Below are 24,130 nucleotides of genomic sequence, written 5' to 3'. Positions count from 1 at the left end.
AAACAAAGAAAAAGCAGAATAAGTACAATGTGGCTGTCATTCATAAATTAATATATGAACCAAAGTTGATTTTATGCAGCTCTATAAAGTAAACCAAAAGAAGTATTTCTATTAATAGGTCCAATGAATTACTTCTATAAACATTTCTGCAGGATGATGAGGTTGATTACCAGCAGCATACCTGTCCTCCAGCTCTGCCTTGCTGGGAGCCTCCTGATCAGGATAGAGGATGGTGCGAACAGCGTCCTTCTGACCAGGGTGTGCCTCGTACTGACTCTGTGCCCGTGCCTCAGCTTCCCCTGAGCTCTGGTACAGCGCAGAACTCCAACCAAGGCCCACCTGGGCTGCTGACTCCATCATCTCCTCATCACCACTTCTGCTGCTGTCACTGTAGCTGTCTCTTCTGGAGGGAGATTTTAGCCTTTTCTTGCTCATATCAGTAGTTTCATTTTCATCTGAGCTGTCACCTTGTTCTCTGTTTGATGGACCAGAAACTTCTCTGCTGACCTCTGGAAAAACTTGTTGGGGAGAATGGATGGGGGTCTACAAAAGCAAAATCATTTAATTAATCATAATTCAGTACTGATGACAAAAGACAGTATCAAAGACTTCATTAAATTACCAAAAAATAAGGAGTTGGTGGCTACTGACTGAACTGGTGATACACATCATAGCACAGTTTCAAAAATTCAATGTAACTTGGCCAAGACGAAGTGTGCAAAACTCTGAAACTTACGCTGCTAAAATCCTTTAAATTCATCTAAGGAAAACAAAAATACTTTAGCTTCAGAAAGTGTACTGACAGAGGCTTTTAAACTATGCCCAGCAGTCTTCTATGCAGCTACCATGAAATCCCTTCCAACCAGAAGCTGAGGCTCACAGAGCTACTGAAGTCAAACCAACCTCACAGAGGAGGGAAACAGAGAAGCGGTCAACCAAAAAGCAAGAGTAACAGACTAAAAAACTAAAAAAAATTATGACCAATGATGACTGTTAACCAAGTTATTAACCACCATCAGACTGAATAACAATTTTGTCAATTGTCGCATATTCCCAGGAATTATGACAGCCAGCAGACAGGAAAGATTTAAAAGCTTCATTTATGCTTTCATGGACAGACTCTTGTGTACATGAATGCATCAGTGTGGTTTTCCTCTTCTTTTAATATGTGCACTGTTTTATTAAAATTCCTGTTAAAGTTTGATAAAGTTCTATTAAAGTTCCTGTTATTCCACAATACAAACAGGTCTATTATAGGAATAGTTATTTGTATAATTAGTTTGCTCAGTTGCTTATCCCTCACTCCAATCCTAACTTCACTTAAATATGTATTTGTATATTTAAACTGCTCTCATCAGACTTGAATGATTTTATTGTTTGAAAATAATGTTATAGTAACACAGAATCACAGAATCAGAGTATCCTGAGATGGAAGAAACCAAAAGGATCATCCATTCCCAATTCCTGGCCCTGCACAGGACAGCCTCAGGAATCACACCTTGTGTCAGAGAGCCTTGTCCAAACACTTCTTCAACTCTGGCAGGAACCCTGGGGAACTTAAATTGAAGACCTGTCTCCATTGGTTTTACACTTTTCTGTATTATGGAAAGCCTAATTTTCAGGCAATTTGTCCTCTACACTCTCTTTTCCTGAAACACATTTCATTTCCACTTCTTCAAAATGGCCTTCTGTTCTTTCAATTTATTTACTGGAGCATTTTGAAAATATTCTTTTGGACACCTCTAATTTCCAGGAGGTAAATATGACAATATTTTCCCTGTTTTTACATACATCAACACCAAATTGGTGTTTTGCAGAATATCCTTTTCTATCTGATACCAATTTCAAAACATTGGGATGCAAAGAAATCTCTGCTCCAGAAACACTATGTAAAACAAATTTCTCATGCCTTAGGTCAGAAAATGGAGGAAAAAAGCTTTTGAAGCTATACATTCCTTTAACATTCACACAAAACAGTGCACTACTAAGGGTTTAATTCCAAGAACCACATTTCTGTGAGCACTCTCCTCATTATTCCATCTGCATCTTGCATTTAACTAACACACCCACCCACCAGGTCAAATAAATGAACCTTAAATAGCAAATAATATGAAAAATATGCCATGCCAGACACCTCACCAGCAATGAAGGATCGATGTCTGGTAGTATTCCAGATGGTGGCCGGCAGAGGAGAAGAGAGACTTCTGGAGATGTTCCCCTCAGAGCAGAGATGACTTCCTATGGCCACAGAGGGATTCAGTGTCAGATTCAGACTTGCAGGACTCCCACACTATGAGTTTCACTAGTGTAGGTACAAACCTGCTGGGACAGACCCTTCAGTGATGCCCCGTTCACTTTGAGAATGACGTCCCCGATCTCTATCTGCCCACTCTCTGCGGCTGGCTGACCAGGGAAGAGCTTCTTCACCCTCACAATAGTTGATCCCAGCTGCTCTGGGGTCAGGTTATCCTCACGGCAAAAACTGAACCCGAGGCCTGAGCTGTTCTTCAAGAGTTTTACCTCAAATGTGTTCTCTGTAAAACAAACATTAACTTATTATTTCCTATAGCACATGGCCTTGGAAAGTGTCTGGTGCTCATATTCCAGATTATGACAATGTGCACTCTTCCCCTCACATGGCTCTTTCACTGAGTTGAACAGAAGTGTTACCCAAAAGATCCCTCCAGGTTAAAGAAGACAAAAAGCTGATCATGTCTTTTCTTTTCAGTCAGCTTGCTTGGCCTGACAACATCAATATGCAGGAGGCAGAGTGTCTGCAAAGGAAATTCCCTAGGAGGTCAATTAAGGAACCTTTTAAAGCACAGAGTAGCACAACCTTTCCAGCCACTGATCAGGCATTAGTGACAGCAGCAACTAGAGCTCCTGGCAGACAGGATAGAGCCCATGCAAGAAGACTCAAAGGTATCTGCAGGGATTCTGCCATCTGGGTAGGCTTCCCTTCAGTTGCACAAGTCAGCAGCAAAGAGGTTGAATTATGTCAGCCTCTAGTCAGGGGCACAAATCCTTCTCCCTTCTAGCTCTTGATGTCATTTTGCTTCTGAGACAGGAGCTGAAGGACTCACAGAAGCACGTATATTTATATAAATATCTACATTTCCTTTGGCACCCCTTAGCAGCACCAGATACAGCAGCACCCCCTTTACTCCAACCTTGCTACAGCCTTGGCATCTGGTGAAACTGGGAAACAACATGAAACAGTGAGAGAGAAAACAGTTAATAGTAGTTAACTGAGTCACTAAAGACGTGAAAGGAAGTCTTAAAAAGAAACACAACAGCACAAAAAGAGACTGTATTATGTGCAAGGGCTTGGTACAGATTCTTACTCACTCCATTCCCATCCTAAGAAGTGAAGAAAATATTATGAAACTACAGAATGCTTTGACAGTTAAGACAATTGTTCTGTGTGACCTGACCTGCAGTGACAAAGCTGTAATCTTTGGCATTTGAAGATTCTGTCGCTGGCTTCTCCTGTGGCTCACACTGCCCCACCTGACTTGGGAGCGTGCACTGTGGTGTCACTGGAGCATGAGCCTTGGCCCCTGAAAGCTGACCTTTTTCCAACAGCAGGTGTACCACCTAAAGAGATGAATCATTCTCCAGTTAACTGGCAACAGAGATAGCACAGTCTAGAGTACATGCTTCCTTCTACCCTCTCAGGGTCCAAACTTTTACAGCAGCAGGTGTTATAGAGACTCCCCTCCCCACACATGTCCTCCAACTATTCCTTAATTTTAAGGGTTGTTACATGACAGCCTCTAAAATACACTAATGGACTTGCAAAATATTTGCCAATAGAGTAAGAAAGGGTTTTCTTCCTATAAAGTTGTGAGGGTGTTAAGAGGTATCAAAGATAGTGCCACTTGCATATTTGTACAGGGAATTAAGTTAAAAACATTTTATAATGTGAACACAAATAGTAGTTCTCAGCAGTTCTGAATGTGTACACCCACTGGCTATTTTCAGGTGTGCCAGGGAAGCCAAGGTGTCCAAGAAACCAAAAGTAACCACAACAACACTGGGGAGAATTCCAGTCTTGAGGTTCCTTCACCTTTATTCACTGATAGAGAACTGGTTTACCACAGACAGGAGTAGAACCATACAGGAGTAGAACCAGCAGCCACTCACCTGGCCTGTGTTTCTCAGTGTTTCAACAGCTTGCTTATGGGTAGCTCCTTCCAAACTAATCCCATTGACAGAGAGCACACGGTCACCTACATTATTAATTTAAGAAAAAGTACGCAGAGCATCACCTATAAAACATCTATGATGCACAGAAACTTTCAAGTCTGAGCTAAAAAGGACAGTTATTTAAGGAAATTCCCCTCCTTTCCATGTTCTGAGTCAAGAAGAGAACTTTGCAAATAAACTCTATGGTTCAAATCAAAGGTGATTTCCAATGTAATGATTTTGTGGGATAATCCCATGTCAAAATTAGCGTTAACAATCAGAGTGACAGCCTGCCAGAAAGCTCAGACTCTTTATTTAAAACAAATCTTAGTCCACAGTGGGAATGCTCACTTTTGTGAAGAATGTGGCCTGGCTTACTAACAAGAAGAGCCATAACAATTACAGCATTTTCTGTACTGAGTTGCCAGGCGTGCCAAGCAATAAGGCCACCAATAACTCAAAGCCCTCTCTCTCTGTGCTTGGAACAGAGAAGCATTCTCCATTAACACAGGCTGCTTTAGAGAACAAAAATTCCCAAATTTTTCCCCTCCACAGCCTCTGCATCGCTGGTTCTGCAGCTGTTCTACAATGGTTTTTTAATCTTCACCTGCAGAATTAGCTATCAAGGCAATATTTAAAATGACAACCGCAACAGCTTGGAAAACCAGCTCTTCTTCCCAGTGAAAAAGGTGCAAGGACAGGAGGCAAACACAGTGCTAGTTTCCAGGCCACAGGATATTGTCAAGTCCCCCACAGACAGTCCTCTGCTCTTTTTCACATTAAGAGTCCCCACTGAAAAAATGAAAATCCTACCTTTTTCTATTCTGCCATCTGCTTCAGCTGCTCCCTTGGGAATAATCGCTTTCACATAAATACCACCATGCCTTATGCTAGTATTTACACCACCCTAAACAGAAAACAAAAATAGGATTGTTAGTCTTTTTGCAGTTAGAATACTTAGTAATTAAACACAGCATCACACAAGGAAAACTGTTCTTAGGAAGCATTTGGGCTACTGGCATGTAGAAAAAACAGAGAAACTACCAAAATGAAAATGTAACATCAAGCATGTTCTGTGCAGTCATGCAATTTGCTATGAATGAGGTTGGAGTGGGAAGATTGTAAAAAACACAATGCATCACAACGCAAATGCACGAAACACAAATAAACGTCCTTCAGCAGAAACATGTCTGCATTTTGTTGGACTTTACATGCTTGCATGCACACCAAAGCTCAGAGATGTGCAAGAGCACAGCATGCCAAAGCAGGAGATGCACAACCATGCAGTGTCCTACTCCAACACAACTTCTCTGATGTAACAGGAAATTAAGGAGCGCTGCTTTCTCTCAGTTCAGACAAGTTTGAAGGTCTAAGCTGCTCAAGCTGAACTGACATTGTTTTTGGAGGGCCTTGGCCTTTCTCCTGGTTGCAGCGGGGGTAGGACTAGATAATCTTTAACTGTCCCTTCCATCCTAAACCATTGTGTGATTCTGGTCACTGTGCTCCACAGACTTGGAGGGAAGAGGAAGACCAACAGTGTGTTAATGTTCACTCCCAAAGCACCCAGTATTACAGGTGAAAACTTAAACGACAGGTGACTGCACACCTCTCCTTACCACCACTGTACAGCAAAACAATGAAGGGGTGAATGGAGGCTGGAAAAGCAAAGGGCAGTGAAGACACCCCCTGGCCACCCCTCAGGGAAATCTCTGCATTGGTTGGCATCTTCTAACATCTCCACAAAGCCAGTGCATGCACACAGCAGGTCTGGTGCTACTCAATAACCAACTCCTGCTCAAACACTGTTACTCCAACTATCTCAAGCAATGGAACTTGACTTTGAATAGACTGGGATGCCAAAATAACACTATTTCCTTCTGCACCTCTTACAGTCCTAGCCATATATATGGAAACAGCGCTAGGCTTGCAAATCATTCCTCCACTGAAAATAGCTGAATATTAAAACACATTAAAATGTATATTTGAATACAGAACGGATGCAGTGAAAAATATATGTAAATTATTCTCTTCTTCCCTGAAGTGCCACTCTGCAGTATGACAGGCCCTAAACATAAAACTAACTTCAAAATCTTACAGCATGAAGAGAAATCAGCCTTAAAAATTTATTTTTCCTCATACTGCTAGAAAGCAGTGCCAGCCAGGTCTCATTTGGGTTTATGTAGTTTTTTGCTTTCCGCCTTTTCTCCAGCAGAGGGAGAACACTGAACATGGTGAATGTGACTGAATGTGCACATATACTCTTAAATAACACTACTGCTTCCACTGCCTGCCTTGCCAGTCTGGGAGGGTCTCACTTCTTTCCTTGCAAATTTGCCACAAGATTAGGTAGCAAGGGACAAAGACCATCTTGCCTTTTGTACTCACAAAGCAGCATCTGTGATAAGAGTCTATTAGGACTTTGGGGCTCCGACATAAAACAAAAAACAATAATTACTTAACGGGCAGATCAGATGACAAGAAAATTAATATAAATTCAGCTTTGGTAAGATTAATCACATATCAATAAATCTATAAATTAAAGTGATTCAAGAAAATATTTTGCTTCCTTGTAATTTAACAATTTAATGGGTTGCTGGGAGTAGAGAAAAAGAGAAAACATCTAAAAACCTTGTCAAACAGTACCGTGACACTTATTCCCAAGCCGTTATCTTTTTTTGCTAGTTCAACCTCAAAGATATCTCCAGGTTTAAGAAGCGTTGTAGAAACTTTTTTAGAATTCACTTTGTTTGCTGTATTTGATGAGGAAGAATCCTTTATTTACAAAAAAAAAAAAAAAAAAAAGAAGAGAAAAAGAAACAAACAAAACAAAAAGAGACAATGATTTGCCTTTAGAACAGATGCTAACACCTAAGAACCTAAAGGGTTAAAGGGTGGGGTTTTGAGTCAGACACAGCCAGAAGGAGTCCACCTGGCAAAGTAACAATTAGTAAGACTCAAGGCTCACTGCTTAAACTCTTCCATTCCTGCCATTGAACAGGTTTAGCACAGAAATATTCTTGGCCTTTAGCAGCCAAGTGTTTACTGTCCAAGTGAGCTGGTTACAGGACACTGAAACTGCAGGACTTCAGTATTACAGCAGCCTAGAGTCTGTTGGATTAATTAGCAGGAGCTGCCACAATTTAACTGAATAACCTCCATCAGCTGAACAGAGGAATCACTGCAAGTTGGAAATAAATTTGTAGTACTTGTGACTGTGCCCTTTTGGAAAGGTGAAGCAGCAAGCTGTGTCTGCTCGAGAGCATGACTCACTGATGAATTTTAATGCATAAGAGCAGTTTTTCAAGGATTAGATCAATCCCAGAAGACAATGAATTCTGCTGCTACCCACTCCAGATGTATGACTCCTATTTTCCTCTAGGAAAAACTTCATTTATCTGCTAAGTAATAAACTTACCTCTAGGGATGGTCACTAGATAATGAACATATTGGACAAACACACAGAATTGAAAGGTGGTTTTCTACAGCCTCAGGAAGTGCACTGTAGGTTCATCCCAAAGCACAATCTGCCTCTAGTAAGGCATGTCTTGTGGCATTGGAAAGCTGGAAAGTTGTTCCAAGTTACAGAAGTGATTTTCTCAATTTATTTTGAACAAAACCACCATGTTATTAGAAATCAGCTACTAGCATTAGCTGCAGGCAAGGCCAGGCTACTCTTCCCTCACATCCTGACACCCAGAGACAGCTATTTCAATACCACTATCACACTGATGGGAAAATATTCATACGAAATCCACTATGCCTTTTTAGCTGGCTGCTGCTCCTGGCTGCCGGAGTAAGTTGCTTCATCCATGTCGGAATCCCCTCGGTCAGAATATTCCACGGGCTCCACTACCCCGGGCCTTTTCATTTTTGCTCGAGTACTGTCCGATGAGGATCTTCTCTTCTCGATGGCTTTTGAGGCCCCGGCCTGGGACTCGCTGCAGTGCTGAGCATCCTGCTGGGCTCTCCCACTTGCACGCTTGCCGAAGAAGCTGGCGGCCTGGCTCTGGGACAGGCTGGCACTCTCGGTCCAGGAGTCCTGGGAGCTCACGCTTCCGTCCTGCTTGCCTCCCGACAATCCAGAGAGGCTCCTCGAAGCGGGCCTCTGGTGACCACGGCACCGGCTGTGCTCTTCTGAAGAGGACTCTGCCTCATTGTCCTGCACTGAGGACGGCCTCCTCAAGTAGCCCCTGGCTCCATTGCTGGTATGAGCAGTGTTAGATGATGCTGCAAACAAGGAGACAAGACAGCCATCAGCAGCTGGCAACACCTTATCTGCAGCATGACACCCTTTTCTCAGCTTACAGCCCAGGAGGGTTTCACCCGGCTGGATATTTCACAGGGAGCTCTCTGCTCACACTGTACCCCACCAATGGCTACCCACACACACCTCTTCATCCTGTCTCTGAACACAATTCCCAGCTAGCTGGGGTTGCTCACAGGGGAGACTGCAGATCCATACCTTTGGACAGCTTGTCCTTGGGCTGGGAGATGACTAGCGTCACGCCCTCAGGAGCATTCTCCAGGATTTCCAACGCTGCGTGCTGGCTGACGCCTTCCAAACTCGTGCTGTTTATAGATATGAGGCGGTGCCCTGCACAGAAGGCGTTGTTCAGATACAGCCTAACACCTACATTTTTACCTTTCAGTGACAATGCAGAGTACGGGTCTGACAACTTCTACACAATGCATGGATTAAAGATTACTAAACTTCAAGTGATGCTGGAAGAGGGAACTCTAATCAGGAAAAAAAAAGTCAAACCCCAAACCAGACCACAAAAACTGGTTATATTTCCTCTTTTTAAACCTGCCAAATCTTAACATATTCTGATTTCTACCTTCTCTTTTGCTGTAAAAAATAGAAAGAGAGAAAGCAGAAATCAGAAAATAAATTAGCAATATGCAGTTCAGTTCAAGACATGGACTAGGATGAGAAGGAAAAAAAAAATACATTTTTCTCCTCCTCCCCCACTACAGTTATGGTTATGGCATATATTTCAATTTCATGTTGTAAAAAAATTAATGTAGGGATACTGAGTTTTTAAAACTTTAAATTACAATGCATCTGCAAGACAGACAATGGAAAATAAAGCTCTTATCTTTATACGTAACTTCAATTTTCTGCTACTTCAAACTTTATAATTTTTACATCGATTTGTATGATTGTTGTTTTTGCATAGTTTAAGCAAGAAGTATCACCAGTTTTCAGAAACCATCTGGAATGTAACTGAAGGTCACCATTGTAAGGAACTGTGATACCCAGAGCCACAGATGAAATTTTATGCTGTTCACCTGGTTTTAGAGTCCCTTCCAAATCAGCTGGCCCTCCAGGAATAACTGAATGAATAAAAATTCCCAGATCAAGTTTCCCTGTCTTCTCTCCACCGACTATTTGAAAGCCTATGAAAAAAAGGGACAAAGCAGGCAAAAATGTCAGTGACCACCATGTAACTTAACACAAGCCCATATTTTAGAACAAATACTTAGTCATTCTCATAAATGTAAAGTAAAAAAACCCAGGCACCTCAAATTTAAATCTGCATGGAAACAAACAACAAAGCTTTTTGATTAAGCTTTATTGTATCTTGTTTTAAGCAATTGATTTAGACTTTGCCTGTCTGTCTGTTCAGGACACTTCAGCAAAGGCTACAGAAGATAACTCTGGCAAGAGAAACACACAAACAGGTGACATGAAATGTACATTTGCTGAGCAGACAAGATTTGTTTTCTATCACATAAACATTTCTGGTTTTCTCCATTGTTTGTTGTTCCACATAGAAGTTTGACCCTGGTCTTAAGACCTGAGTTTTCAATGTCCCTGCTTTATTTTGAGGCTTGTAATTTATTTCTGTTCATACTACCACGTAAACCTGGGATGAATGTTCGAGAGGGAAAAAAAAAAAAAAGAAGATATCTGTCTTCTCTACTCTAGCTAAAACAGCAAACTACCATAAATTGCATGGGGAAAAAAAGAGGAGAAATAGCACACTTCTGAGTTTTTTTCCTTTTTGCTCAACATGTACATTACTGTGCAGTGTAAAAACTATGTATTACTGTATTATAGGCTTTTTTCCCGCCTCTCAAATTTAACTACACTCTGATTCTGAATGACAGAACAATCTCCTTAGAGATTGTTCACTTTAGAGAATCTTCCTAAAGAACAACACTGACAATAAATTTTTTGTTACTCATACAGGGAAAAATTATGTGGATTTACGCAAAAAAAACTCAGTGGTAGAGGAAGAAATATAATAGAAATATCCCATCTGCCAGGCTCCTTAAACATCAAATCAGTGTTCCATCTGATACTACAGGAATAAGGAAAACACTCCACAATTCGCACATAATGCTTTTATTGTGTCTTTTTTTTTAAAAGAAGCATTCATTTAAAGCATTTGTCACAGCTCAAATCTGTGAGGTTCCATAGAGAAAAAAATGCTATACTGAGCACAGAGAGAAAAGGTCTTTATAAGGTCAACTTCTAGGATGACTAGTTCACAATATTAATATAATCCTACATTTAAAGTATGGAAAAACTGAAAAACAGACTCACTTAACATCACAGAAAGTGCATTTTAAATGCCCTCAAAATCCAGCTACTGCCACCATTGCTTTGCTTAGTTCTACAATAAATGTTTAAATACAGGCCAGAAAACTTTATTTTGTTTTTGGCTTCTAGAAATACACGTCAACAGCAATTTTAAAGCCACTTACCTAAGCCAAACTTTTTATCCTTTTTCAAATTCACCAGAGTGATCTCTCTCTCTGGTGTGGCCACTCTGTTCTGTGTTGTTTGAAGAGAGTCAACTGTAAAGTCAACATTTCATGATCAGACACTACCTCAACACTTTGCTTCAGGTTTACTTGGAAGTTCTTTTCCATTAAAACATATTACTTCTCTGATAACTTGAAAAGCTGTTTTGATCTAGTGGGTCCAACTTTCATCTTCTAAGCCATGGCCACAGACAGAAAAAACCCTCCACAACCCTTCTAACCCACTTCCATCTTCAGCAGTTAAAAATATTTTACTCCTCCTAAGAAAAGCAGCTAGCACAATCTCATGAAGGGACAACACAAATGAGTCCTAGAATCTTCAACTTCATTAGTCTCAATTCAGGAAGATATTTAGATCTGTGTTTATATGCTCTGCTCATAGATAGGGAGGATGCAAACACATTGGTAAAATTGAAACTGAGGGTCATTATATGAAATTACTGGAAGGTTACCCAATGAGTTCTCTTAATGGTGTCTCTTCACTAAAAAACAACCAAAATTAGAAACACCTACTAAAACATTAGAAACATCTACTAATTCTCTTGCTTCAATTTTCTTCCTCATTTGCAACTCCACAGGTTGCTGATTCCACCTCTTCTAAAATTTGAGCATCTTCACAATAGAACTCTTGACTCTTGAGGCTTCCCATCAGGCTGAAGCAGACCCAGGCATTTAAGAGACCCAAGGAGAATAATTTGGTGAAGAAAAAAAAGCCCACTAACAAACACCAACCAAAAAATCCCACCCCACAAGCAAACAAAACAAAATACAAACAAATAAACAAGCTAAATCTCCTGAAACTTCAGGAAACACCAACATACTGCAAGTCTGAACTCATGGACTTGCTTCCTAGAGGAGACATTCATTTGGTCCAGGAGTGCCTGGGATACTTTTGCCTTAAGTGGAAGAGGCAATCCACAGCTGCAGAAACCTAATGAGCTCCACACACTGGTACAAGCACAGAACAAGTGATGCAGGAGAGTGCAGCAGACTGCACATTGCCCAGACAAGCAGTTTTTTCTCCCTCAAAACCACATCAAGCCTCAAGAGTGAAAGAACTAAAAATAAAACACAGAACCAGTAGCCACCTAAGGGAAATGAGCTTTCAAGAGCAGAGCTTTCTGGTAGGTAAGAGCACCCTTCAACTTCCAAACTAAACAGACACTATTCATGTTTGAGAAATAATACACACAGGTGTTAAACCTCCCCCAAGAAGCAATCCAAAATAAATATTAAGAAAGGAAATACTAGGAAAAGGTCTTATCTAGCTAACTGGCAAAGGCACTTAAGAATACCAAAGGTACAGACAAGTGGAACAGTGAAGCATTTCTAAGTGACAAACTGACTAAAGTAATTATTTATCAACTTACCACTCTCTTTTAATGCTGCTGATGACAGATGATTTTCTGAAGTATTCATGCTAACACCTGTGACATGCATGGAAGTATTAAGACACTGTTATCAATTTTTTTTAAATACAAAAGCTGCCAAAAATTATTTCAGTCTTTACAGTCTTTACATTTCAGTTCACATGAGCTCATTCACAATATCAAGCTACTTCTTTTAAAAACAAATAAACATAAAACTAGCTTTGTATTAGTAAATCCAAATTACTCATGTACTCTCATTGTAGTTTAAGGTTCAGATAGATGGTAGCTCATGCAAAGGCAATGAATTAAGGAAGGACAGAGGTTTGGCCTTTATGACCATGGTTAACTTCAGATAAAAGTAATGGATCTTGAGCAATGAAGTCAATTTTCTAACAATATTAGATATTGAATATGCTGAACCTAATAAACCAATACAACAGGACTCTTTTAAGATTTTGTAATGGAACAAATAAGCTGCTGCAGTAATAAGCAATTTGAACAATTTCTATTTAAAATTGTTTGCATATAGAATAATGTTTTCTTTGAAATTATTACAGCCAAGCAAATGTGGCCCTACTTTAAAGATGTTAAATTAATAAATGTACCAATATATGAAAGTACATGAGGGAATATAATTCTTAAGAAAGCAGCCCTGGCCTTCTCCAAACCTATGAACACCAAAGTATCATCTGATATGTTTCACCATGCAAAGAACCTACGTCCCTCAGCACAGGCAGTGTGATTCAGCAGCACTTTCTGACATGTGGCTGAGACGCTCACCAGAACTGCTGCCCAGAAGTTGGCTGCAACCCGTCACTACAGAACCTCATGCCTCATCTCACTCCTCCTGAGAGCAGTTATGCTCTCAGCACTGAAAATGCATCATTCCCAAGTGAGTCCTGGCTCCAAGTGCACGGGGGGGGGGGGGGGGGGGGGGCAGATGTGGGATGTCACATGCTGCTTCGTTCGCCTTTTTTCAGTTTGTTTATAATGACCCCAGCCCCAGAAACTTAACCATCTTCCACTTTTTCTGATGTCCTGTAACTACAGGAAAGCCAACCAGCAGCTAAAGCTGCAAATATTTTAGTCATTGTAGTTTCTATTGTTTTAATAGGGAACCTTTTAGAACCAGAAACTGGTAACACACAAATATTAAATATTCACATTTAATAACCCAGTGTTAGTTTAAGTCTATTTAGCTGCTCTGAATGTTTAGGGTTTTTTTAATGTGAACTCTCTCTTTTAGTTAATAGTAAGACTACTTATGTGCACTCCAATCCTTGCCAAGAAAATGGAGTAAGTGCATCTGGCTTACCTCACTACAAAAGTGTTTTTGTAAAACACCAAGCGTAGTGCAAAAAAATATTTAATTTATAATATCTGGAAAAAACCAAAAAAGAAAATAAAAACTCCAAAGTGTGGAGCTACTACTTAGAGGCACTGGTCCATACCCAGCTGATGACAAACAGTCACTTCCAAAAAACCACTCCCTACATCTTTCCACAGAAAACACTGAAAAAGTTCAGCCTTCACAAACAGATTGTGAAGACTAGCAAATTATTAAAAGATCCATACAACCAAATGGCACCCTGAAGTAATAACCTGAAACCTGTTTTCTGCTACAGCTTTTACTTTACACCTGTGCATAGACTGGTGCTGACCAAAGGAGGATTCACTGCAATAACAGCCTGGATTGCTTTAACATGTGATATTCTGCTCCCTCTTTCAAATCAAAATATTACCATCAGTTAATAAATATATCAAAGCATTACACCCAAAGCGATTTTAGAAATTTGTTAGTAAATACAGTAATATTATTTTTTGCATGCTGACCTACAACATAGGCTTGACCAGTATCTTCAATGGATGATGAGTCTGATTCATTTTTCTTTCTTTCAGGGCTTCTACTTAAACCTGCATGAGATTTTGAACTTAAAGGGGAGAAGGAGAGAAGGGGAACCAGACAGAGGAAAGAGGAAGTTGGGAGAGGGAAGGATCAATGTAATAAAATAATGGCATGAATAATAAATCAAAACTGATGCAAAATGTACATTGATTGTACACAAAGATACTGCAGGGTGGTCAGAGAGACTCTTACTTGCTTGGCTTTAATTCTCCCGTTGCTGATCCAGGATCAAATTTTGGCATTTGCTGAAAGACCCTTCCCATTATATCTTCTATTTTTTTGGGAGAAGAGTCCAGAGCAGTAATAACATTTTTCTTCGAGGGATAAACAGAGATGTGACTCTGACTCAGATCATGAAATGACTTGCTCATAACTCTGGGTCTTTCCTCCCATGGACTCTTCTCATTCTTGTCCCTTGCCGAGCCAGGTAGTGGCTGGAAGAGCGAGAGCTCAGAGCAGGACAATCTCTTCAGGATCTCTGCTTGGACAGACAGGGGTCGGACAGCGAGTCTGTTCAGGGTGCTGCTGGCCAGGCTGCCAGTGCTGATGGCTCGGCCCATGTTGAAGCCTTTCACAGAGTCTGCATGAAGGTTCAGGCTCCTAAATGAAGCCCTTTCTGTGGAAATTTAAAAAAAAAACAACAAAACAACAAAACCCAAAGTTATTCAATAGAGATAGTGTGACCACCTTGTGCAAAGCATGCTTTTTAAACAACCAACTCACACAAAATGTATTTTCTTGATATACTTAGCAGAGATATATAAACACCCACCATGGAGTTTGCTCAGGAAGCAAAGTTTGGAGTTCATGACACTACACTAACCCTAAGTCCAAAACCACTGAATGTTTATCCTCTTATTAGCATGAAGACTTATATTCCCTGTCAGGCTGCTGTCCCTTCTACACAGGCAAATCACCTCCTTCTGCAAAACAAATAAATATCCTTAAGCCAAGTGACCTAGAAGACTACACTTCCTTTAATCTGAACATAAAAGTCTTTTCCAGGATTTGAACAAATAGGGCTCCCCCATCTCCACACTATCAGATGCTACCAAATTTCCACGCATCCATTGCTTTGTTTTCTTTGCATGAGCCCCTCCACATTTACAGTACAGCTGCAAGGCCACGAGGGCTTGGCAGCATCTCTGCCCACTTACAGAGCACCAGTTCACTCAGGTGCACCTAAAGACCTCCCCTGTCACAAATATCCTCGCATGAAACAAAGTGTTGACTGGGTTTTGCCAGACTTTTTGACTCACTAGCAAGGATTCCCTTAAGCAGCAGCAAGAAACAGGATTTGGGCTTTAATTAAATTACTGCCAGCTGAGTCGTGGGAACTATCTGGGTGGGTGCTCTCAGCTGAAAGCAAATTCATGATAATATATCTTAGCCTAAACCCCTCTTAATTCAGAGCAAAGCTCCTTTCTATTACCCTAACTGCCTCCTAAGGCTAGCAGTTAAGTTCCTCTGGCTTGGCTCTCACACAGGAACTCGATAAGCTGTGGCAACTTGTTGGCTGGTTAGAGACTTTAAAGGAAATCAGGCCTGGACCCTTCATAAATTTCACTGATGTCTTGGAGTCAGCTCACAGGGAAGTCTCAGGAAAAGCAATCCTCAACTGCATATATATTCCTGATTAAGGGTTAACCGGTGGGGTTTTTTTAACCCTATATACACATGTAGGAGACAAGCTGCTTTAGGAAGCTGCACTGTAAGTCAAAGGGAAAATTATACTTTTTTGGTACACATCACCCACTAGGTTTAATAGTAATTACTGTGGCATTTAGAAAAGAGGCTATTTGACAAATAGCCTCAGTCCTGCCATCCCAAAAGACTTTACTACCTCCAATACCTCAGACAGGAATTAACTGCAACAGTAACTCAAGTTTCCTCTGTAACAGGCATAGAGATGATGAAGATTTATTTGTGGAATGTATGTCTTTCTGTCCTTTCATCAGGTGAATAAGTATACAACTACCACTTCCTTATCCACGCCAAACACCTCTTCTAGCCACAGCCACCAGACTAGATAAGCTACAGAAAAATTATTTTGCCCAATCAGACCAGAAATCCACAAATCCCAATTTCCTGACTCTGACAGAAGCCATCAATGACAGCTGCATTTCCTGTGTTGCCATCATGGGAAAGAGTACCCTAAAAAAATGTGTTGAGATGTCTTCTCTTGACATTGTATTTACGCTCTGAGAACATCAAACAGAATTTCGACGGATTTCAGATACTTTCATACCATTAACTATATTATATAGACATTAGGCTTTTCAAACCTTCAGCCATAACTGAAAATTCACACGTGCTCAAAACTCATCATTTGTAAGGCTGACTGAACCCTCATTTAATTTTTTTTGGTTTTCCATATGCCATTTCTGGAATCCAGAATGCCCTTTTCTTTTCTGTTATACTTGTCCTTTTCTTTCCTATTTTGCTGAGTGCTCCCAACTACCAGCTTTTACTGGCATATTATGGGTTCGATTTAGATTTAGCAAAGTTATGACAACAGCAAATTTTCTGTTTTAATTGTTTTTACTTTTAATAATCAGTGTGTTGGAGTTAGCCATAATCCTGATTTGTTTGCTTCTGATTACAAGTGATTGGTAGAATCTGGGACTTCTGATTTCCAAGTGATCTGCACTGTACAGAAGCAAACTATTGTTTTCCAGTCTCCCACAGTGCAACACATATTCCATCTGTTAAGAGCAACCAAGTTTGCCTAGCCAAGAAAGCCTTCCCTGTATTACTTTTCTCTGCAATTCAGGATAAGCACACTCTGAATCAGAGAATGGTAAAGGCTTTAAGTCATTTGGTCTTATTTCTTTGCCTGAAGTTGGCTGAGCCCAACAGAACAGAAGAAAGGCTGGATAGTTGCCACATGCCTTTTCCCATTCTCACTCCTCCTCTTTTCTTTTCTAAATTAGAATCATTATATCCAATGTGATATCCAGCAATGTGGTCAAAGTTCATACCAGCTACACTGGTGGAAGTCCGGATTAACAGCAACAGGAATGCAGACAGACAACAGGGAACAGAGTGTGAGCAAGTAGACTGACCAAAACAGCACTTCCAGACCACACTGAAGGCCAGCCAGCCAAGTGAGCTCTGCTCCAAACAGTGAACAAACTCATACAGAGGTTTTTTTTCACTGATTACATTTTCTATCTAAAAAGAATGCCTTTACATTTTCTGTTATTCACACAAATTACGAAGGAAATGGGAATTACGAAGGAAACAGATTAGCAACTGTGCTGTTCCTTACCAGGTCCACCCAACATTAGGTGGAATAAAGACAGCTGTACCCACACTTAGAGAGAGAGCATCGTGGAATGTCCCCTCTTTTACTTGCACTCCCATGATCACACCATTAAGTCCACAATATCAAACTAATCCCTTTCACATTAAGCAAAAGGTAAAAGTCCTGTTATTGAAATACCTTCAAGATATTTCTGAAAAAGGCAAAAGTCTTTATTTAATTAAAGAGGGACTATTAGTGACCTGTTTTTAGATTCCTCTTAGTTTAGAGGAGCTGCTGTGTGCCAGCTTTTCTGTGTTCTCCCAACTCTTCCCACCCCTTAAACAAAATCTAAACAAGCTTAGCTAGTAGAGTTTCTTCATTGTATAAACTTTCTAAATGTAGATCTACAAATACACAGCACTCAGCAGAATTACTGAAGCTCTAGTTCAGTTTTCCTCCTTACAAAAATACATATAGATTGCTAATACAAACTAACACAGCATCACAGTCCTTACCAATGTCCTGCGTGTCTTGGTTGCTCTGTCTGGTTCTCATTTGTAGCTGGAACTTATGCTGGGAAGAGCAGAGATGCAAAAGGTACTGGCAAGTCTTACTATTGTCAGTCTGAAAGGAATGCTTGATGCCATCTGATGTGTTCTGCAAAGTTATTTTCTTCTTCTACACAATGGAGAAAGAAAAAAAGTCTAAGACAAATTATTTCTTTTATCCTACAAAGAATTCTGTGTTTGCTTGTGTACAGTTACAGCATTCAGACTTTCCTGAAGCAAAATGCACTGATGAGAGAGATTTCTATTAAAACAGGAGTCAAAGGTAATGTGAGATTTATAAAATAGCTCTTTAAAGGTACTCCTCGGCTAGATGAGAAGGTGCTTCATTATTATTTAATCTGCCTCTGTTACTGTTAGTGCTGAGTAATGACAACCAGAACTATTACATTTTGCAGGATGGGTCTTAAAATGCCCCAAGGAAGTCACAAGGGATGCTGCCATTTAAGAGAAAATTCACTAAATGCTGATTTAATTACCAAATCTCTCAGTTAATGTTCCAGGTCTTGAACTTGTATTTTCAGTAATTTTTAAACTTGAACTTATCCATTATAGTTAAAACCATCTCACAGATTAAACAGGCTTTTCAATAAAGTATCAGGCAGAATTAGAACTGCTGTTTTCAATACCTATATAGGGGTAAGCATTTGAAGCTCAATGTCTCATTAAAAACTGACACATGATCACCAGATTATAGTGTACCCAGTCAAGTTGGCTGGTGTTGTCCAGATCAAGTATCAGCCTGTTATCTTTTATCATTTAACTTAACTACTCTTGGAAATATAACTTAAAAGCAACATAGGTGCATCTCCTAATTATACTGAGTACTGGCATTTGCCTGTACCCAGTCCTCTAATTCAGTCTGGTGCTCCTTTACTATGCTTGTCCATGCAAGTTAAGGAAAAAATAAAACCTTTAAAACATGAAAACTCCTATTTCAATCCCATAATGCAACAGCCACACAAAACACAGTCAAGACTATGCTGTAAAAGAGCAGTTTAATTTGTAAAAATAGACAACAGAAACCTCACAGTAACTGGAGACACAAATATAGGTGTGTACACAGAGAGGAAAAGAGACCAGCTTACACTAAAGGATATTTTCTTTGTCTCTCTCCATGGGAAGTGCAGGACAGGTGTACGGGCACCATTGTGCACTTCAAAAATGACAACTCCTTTGCAGCACACTCCCAGAAGGATTCCTGTTTGGGATCTCTTCTCAGGTAGCACATGATGAAGGTGAACCCCGTATTCTGTGAGCCTCTGACACAACTGCACAGATCAATGCAACGAAACTTCTATGAGTATGAATTCACAGCCATTACAAGTTTCCATACCACTATATGAATATTATATATCTCTCTATAAATGTTTTCACATGTGCATATAAATGTATAGATTTTAGCAAAACAATCCTCTCTGCCTGGTGATTCCACTTACTTATAGTTTACAGCTATTATTACAGACACACATCAGCTGAGGATTTTAAGACTTGGTGGTACCTTTTGGCTGCCAGACTGCAGCAGATGAACCCAGTGTTTATTAAAATCAAAGAGGGAAAACACAGAGAACACATGTAAGTAAATCAAACTTACACAAAGCAGTTGTTAGCAATAAACTCTAACTAGACAGATGCTCTTGTTCTTCACACATTTTTAAAAGCAGAATTAAATTAACACTGTAATTCTGTGATTATATTAAGGTACCATATGCAATTTCACTCACTTTGCACTCCCAGTTATTCACCCCTGTTGTCTTTTCAGGACTGGTGTAAGGGGCTGATGGAATGAATCAAACAAGGGAATCTAGCTGCTCCCCCACCACACCCCCAGCCAGGCTAGGTTTTAGCTAGGATCATGTCCCCTACTTTGTTCTCTGTGGTTAAGTTACAAGAACACTTCTGTAAAAGGAGCAACAGACTTGGAATGGACAAAGTCAGCTGAGTGCCTCTTCCATCACATACTCAGAGATGGTGGAACTGTAGTGTGGCTGTGAAATTACAGTATAATGGTTATTTGGTGTTGCAACAGCAATCCTTCACTCCCTGAACTAATTTTGACCAAGGGAGAACCTGATTATTATCCCATGAGGAAACACTATAATTAGATTTCTAAATGGGTCCTTTTAGAATAATCCAAATATATCCGTGGATAATGGCTTTCCTATCATCTTACATAGAACCTGCACAAAAAATTCTCCATGGCAGTGCTTCTGGCTTGCTTCATACCAAGCATCACACAAAGTAACAAATTTTTTTTGTAATTTATGAGCTTTTTTCCCCTCTACAGAAAGCACAAAAGACATGGGGAATACAGGGTGTGCTGCCTCGTAAACACTACTTCCTTTAAAGCAAACATAACTTGTTCAGTAGTTGCTTTTAACTGGCTTGAGCTAACACTACTGATTGGGAAAAAGTAAAAGAATGTCCCATCTGTTACAATTTCTTTTAGCTTGTTACAACGTGTCTTTTGGACAAAATCTTTTCAGCTTTCTTCCTTTCAGTGTTATTCAGAGCCTCAGTTGTTTTACTGTGCTTTTACTTGAAGTCCACGCACCCATATTCCAACAAGGGAATTTTTAAGCCACAGATGAAGGAAGCCAACTGCTGCCCACTTACCTTCAGAAATTCTAACTCTGTCTCTTTTTCAGAGGCACCCACGTAAGTGCTGTGCAGTTTTGGCAGCTCTTCCTTGGTGTAGGACAGATCTAGTTTCTCCAGCACTCTTGCTGGGACATAGTGTTCTAGTCTGAAATAGGACAAGCCGTGCACCTGCAACACAAAACCTTGTTGTGGTGGCACCTCCATATACCTCCACATACTTCCATACCCTACGAGCACAACTGAAGCACAAACATCCATTTCTACAAACAACTGTACATTATGACTCAGAGAATCATAAGATTCTGAGTAAGGGGAGGGAACCACAATCTCCACCTTGACCTACAGCTTAATTCATATCAGTTTCTCACTATTCAAGCCTGACTCTACTTCCACTGAAAAAAACCAAAGGCTTTAACACCTAGATCTTGCACTGAATTCTGCAACTAACTGTGTTAGACTTTAGGAACACCTGGTCACAGTAAAACCTGCCAAGAGCATATCAGCTGAGCTTCCAGTCTGGGGCAAAGCACGTGTGCTGTGGTTTAACACGGAAAGAGAATTTTTTCGGAAGGAAGAGGTCAATTCAGTCAGGGGTCAGGTTTGGATACTGACACTTGGGGTGACCAATTGAAGGTGGACATGCCTCTGAGAACAAAGAGGGGTTAAAAGCAGAATTCCCAGGAGAACTCGCTCTCTTTGGTTCCGAGAGTGCAAACCTCCCCTGCCCAGCAGCGAGCTGGGTGGGGGAGGGGAGCCATGCGGCCTGCAGGGGTAGGCCAGGGGGTGAAGGATCAGAATCGAGCTGGGCCAGCTCCTGCGGGCAGAAGGGTGGAGAACATCTGGGATGTCTTTGTTCCCCCCCCAACCCAGAGGGAAAAGAGATAGAGAGCCTGCAGGCACCTGGAAGTTTGCCGGCAGAGGAGAAGGAGAAGGCAGGGGAAAGATGCCCAGCGTGGGAGACATGAGACGGAGTCCTGGGCTGAGATTTCAGCCCTCCAGGGAGTCCGTGACTTTTAACCCTTTCCTGGGAAATGAAGGCTTTGTGAAATATTACTCCTCCTCAACTTGAAGGAAAGAGGGACAGCCTGGGACCTCAGATGTTAGGAAAAGAAGGTTGGGGGGAGATGATGGAGTGGCTTTTGGCTGGACTCTTCTTGTTAGCCATAAACTGAACCAATCCTTCCTCCAAGAGAGACTGCATTTTAGGGGGATGCAATGGTGAGCCAAGAGACTCCTTCAGCAACTACCAGTTCAGGAATGAACAGAGAAAAGCTGAGGAGGGTGTGATGATGCCCTCCATCTTCAGAGAAGATGAGAAGATGATCTCTGTTCTTGGACCCTCGGCCTCAGGGGAAAATGGGGGGGGACTGTAGTCCCAAATGAGACACTGGACTGTTGTTCCTGTTGGTCCTTGGCATAGCATCCTTAAAGGAGCCCTATAAGCAGTCTCTGTCCATGCATGGTGGTGAAAGCACTGTGACATGGAGAGTGTCACACTGGCCAGTGTGTCTGGACAGTGCCACGTGTGACATGGAAACACAAAAGGTGGCAGCTGTGTTTCCTGGGGGTCTGTGGTGCAAGGGGGACTCCTCTCTCCCCTGATGGACTCAGTATTGATTATGCGGAAGGGTGAAGACTTGATTAAGGGTCCAAATGTGTCTCACTGTGGTTTGTTGGAGTTGGGTGGTGGGAGGAAGAATGTTTTAAAAGGTTTTCATTTTGAATTTTGTGTGTGTGTTTTTTTTTTTTTTTTCTTTTATAGTAGTAGTAATAGTAGTGTAATAAAGTTTTTCCCTTGTTATTATGTTTGGCCTGCTTTGCTCTGTTCTCGATCGCATTTCACAGCATTCAATTGATAGGTTGCATTTTCATGGGGGCGCTGGCATCGTGCCAGTGTCAAACCATGACAACATGTGGCTGTCCAGTCTTCAGTGAAGCAGCAAGATCACAGCTCAACAAGATCAAAGGTGAAATTGATGATGTACCTCTGCCTGGTAATCTCCATACTCAGCCTGGAGAGCTAGGGATGCTAATAATAAGGCTGTCTCATCATCACAGTGCATCCTGTCTTCTAGGATGTCCTTCCTCAACTGCAGGTAGTACTGGTGACATGTCAGTGTGTGCCTAGAACAGGAATATAAAACAAAACTATGAAAAACCCCCCCACACCACCTCTGGGACTCCAGTACTGATTAATACTCAATTTCTGTCCATAATTTAAGGGCTTAAGGGGCTATAAAAAATTTCATACACTCACTGTATGAGACTGACATCATCCACAAAAAACTTTATGCGAAAAAACAGAGTGAAGTTAACAGGAGGCTTGTTCTTCTTCTTTGGTTCTTCTTTCCATCCTTCTGGAGCTACTTTACTTAGCTTTATGTCAGGATCCACGAAGAAAAACTCATTGTCTGCCACAAACATCAAAGAGAAGCATGAGGGTAAAAGCATGAAAACCAAGCATTTGCACCAGATGGAGGATAGAAAGCAGATTTATAACTCTGAAATTGAGCATTGAACAGCAAAGTTTTCCACTAACAATGACTTAATAAGCACAATATCTCTTAAAGGGAATACTGAATAAAGGCAGAAGAAATAATCTAGCAGTTATTCTTACCTCTTAAAGTAGCCAATCCAAAGAAGTGATGCTCCACCAAGCCAATATGGGCAACAACCATATCAAAGACATCTTTACATATTGTTTTGGTATCACAGGTCAGCTCCAACTTCTGCCCACTCAGAAGCATCACATTTACTTTTCGCCTGGTGTCATCACTCTTGCCTTTCTTAGTCTGCATTTTGTGAAATGAAATCTCTCAACATTCAAACTTGTGATAAAAACACATTTGTTGGTTTAACATACTTCCCCTGCCACAGATGGCTGAACAGCCCCTTTCTTACCAAGATAGACTTTGGTAGATCCAAGGAGATGAATGGCTCAATCGTCATTTTCACAAACTCTGGGCCAAAGAAATTCTGGAAATCACAAAAGAGTATGAATGAACCCTGTGTTGCTGGAACAACAGGCTGGGGCACAGTTAACTCCTGCCCTGCAAATGCAAAAAAGGCATCAAAGGCTAAAATTTAGCAATTATCTGCTACCTACTCTTTACTACATGCAAAACATCTTCACAAAAACCTCTTAAGGCTTGGGGGACAGGGAAGGGATTACATGGTTAGTTAAAGCCTACATGAACTAACTCATCTTAATGTGATGGATCTTAATACAGGAGTTATTACTCTGCATTAGGGCAGCAAGTTCCTGAGTCTTGTTTCAAGTTTTCTCATCCTTACTCAGGAAAAAAAAGTAAAACATCCACTTCATGGAAAGTAGCAGCAGAGGGCATCAAGCCATCATCTATTCCACACATCAGACACTGACACTTTTTTTACCCATATACCTCTGTCCCCCTCTTTGTGTGTAATTCCCTATTTCAACCACATACCAAGACAGATGGGAATGCAAAGGGGATTCAGG

At 40.8% G+C, this 24,130-nt stretch overlaps 1 protein-coding gene across 10 annotated transcripts in view; it reads right to left on the bottom strand.

Moving 5' to 3' along the window:
- The window catches only part of PTPN13 (protein tyrosine phosphatase non-receptor type 13), a 114,857-nt gene that overhangs the window by 16,391 nt on the left and 74,336 nt on the right, over nucleotides 1–24,130 (bottom strand). For 8 of the 10 annotated variants that reach the window (XM_072928661.1, XM_072928662.1, XM_072928660.1 and 5 more), the window contains 21 exons: nucleotides 23,554–23,628; nucleotides 23,270–23,444; nucleotides 22,910–23,063; nucleotides 22,638–22,776; nucleotides 20,668–20,820; nucleotides 19,140–19,322; nucleotides 18,001–18,163; nucleotides 14,431–14,854; nucleotides 14,166–14,263; nucleotides 12,333–12,389; nucleotides 10,903–10,995; nucleotides 9,481–9,588; nucleotides 8,651–8,782; nucleotides 7,949–8,415; nucleotides 6,817–6,960; nucleotides 5,002–5,095; nucleotides 4,147–4,232; nucleotides 3,435–3,597; nucleotides 2,320–2,534; nucleotides 2,140–2,238; nucleotides 182–543 (listed from right to left, as the gene is read on the bottom strand). In XM_072928661.1, coding sequence (XP_072784762.1) covers nucleotides 182–543; nucleotides 2,140–2,238; nucleotides 2,320–2,534; nucleotides 3,435–3,597; nucleotides 4,147–4,232; nucleotides 5,002–5,095; nucleotides 6,817–6,960; nucleotides 7,949–8,415; nucleotides 8,651–8,782; nucleotides 9,481–9,588; nucleotides 10,903–10,995; nucleotides 12,333–12,389; nucleotides 14,166–14,263; nucleotides 14,431–14,854; nucleotides 18,001–18,163; nucleotides 19,140–19,322; nucleotides 20,668–20,820; nucleotides 22,638–22,776; nucleotides 22,910–23,063; nucleotides 23,270–23,444; nucleotides 23,554–23,628 — 3,584 coding nt within the window. The remainder of the gene's footprint in view (nucleotides 1–181; nucleotides 544–2,139; nucleotides 2,239–2,319; nucleotides 2,535–3,434; nucleotides 3,598–4,146; nucleotides 4,233–5,001; nucleotides 5,096–6,816; nucleotides 6,961–7,948; nucleotides 8,416–8,650; nucleotides 8,783–9,480; nucleotides 9,589–10,902; nucleotides 10,996–12,332; nucleotides 12,390–14,165; nucleotides 14,264–14,430; nucleotides 14,855–18,000; nucleotides 18,164–19,139; nucleotides 19,323–20,667; nucleotides 20,821–22,637; nucleotides 22,777–22,909; nucleotides 23,064–23,269; nucleotides 23,445–23,553; nucleotides 23,629–24,130) is intronic. The other 2 variants (XM_041715954.2, XM_030271833.4) reach the window with 1 other exon arrangement.

This window comes from Taeniopygia guttata, chromosome 4 (assembly GCF_048771995.1).
Source record: "Taeniopygia guttata chromosome 4, bTaeGut7.mat, whole genome shotgun sequence".
NCBI lineage: Eukaryota > Metazoa > Chordata > Aves > Passeriformes > Estrildidae > Taeniopygia > Taeniopygia guttata.
Note: the sequence above shows the minus strand (reverse complement) of the source record. Positions and strands in the feature narration are given on the sequence as shown.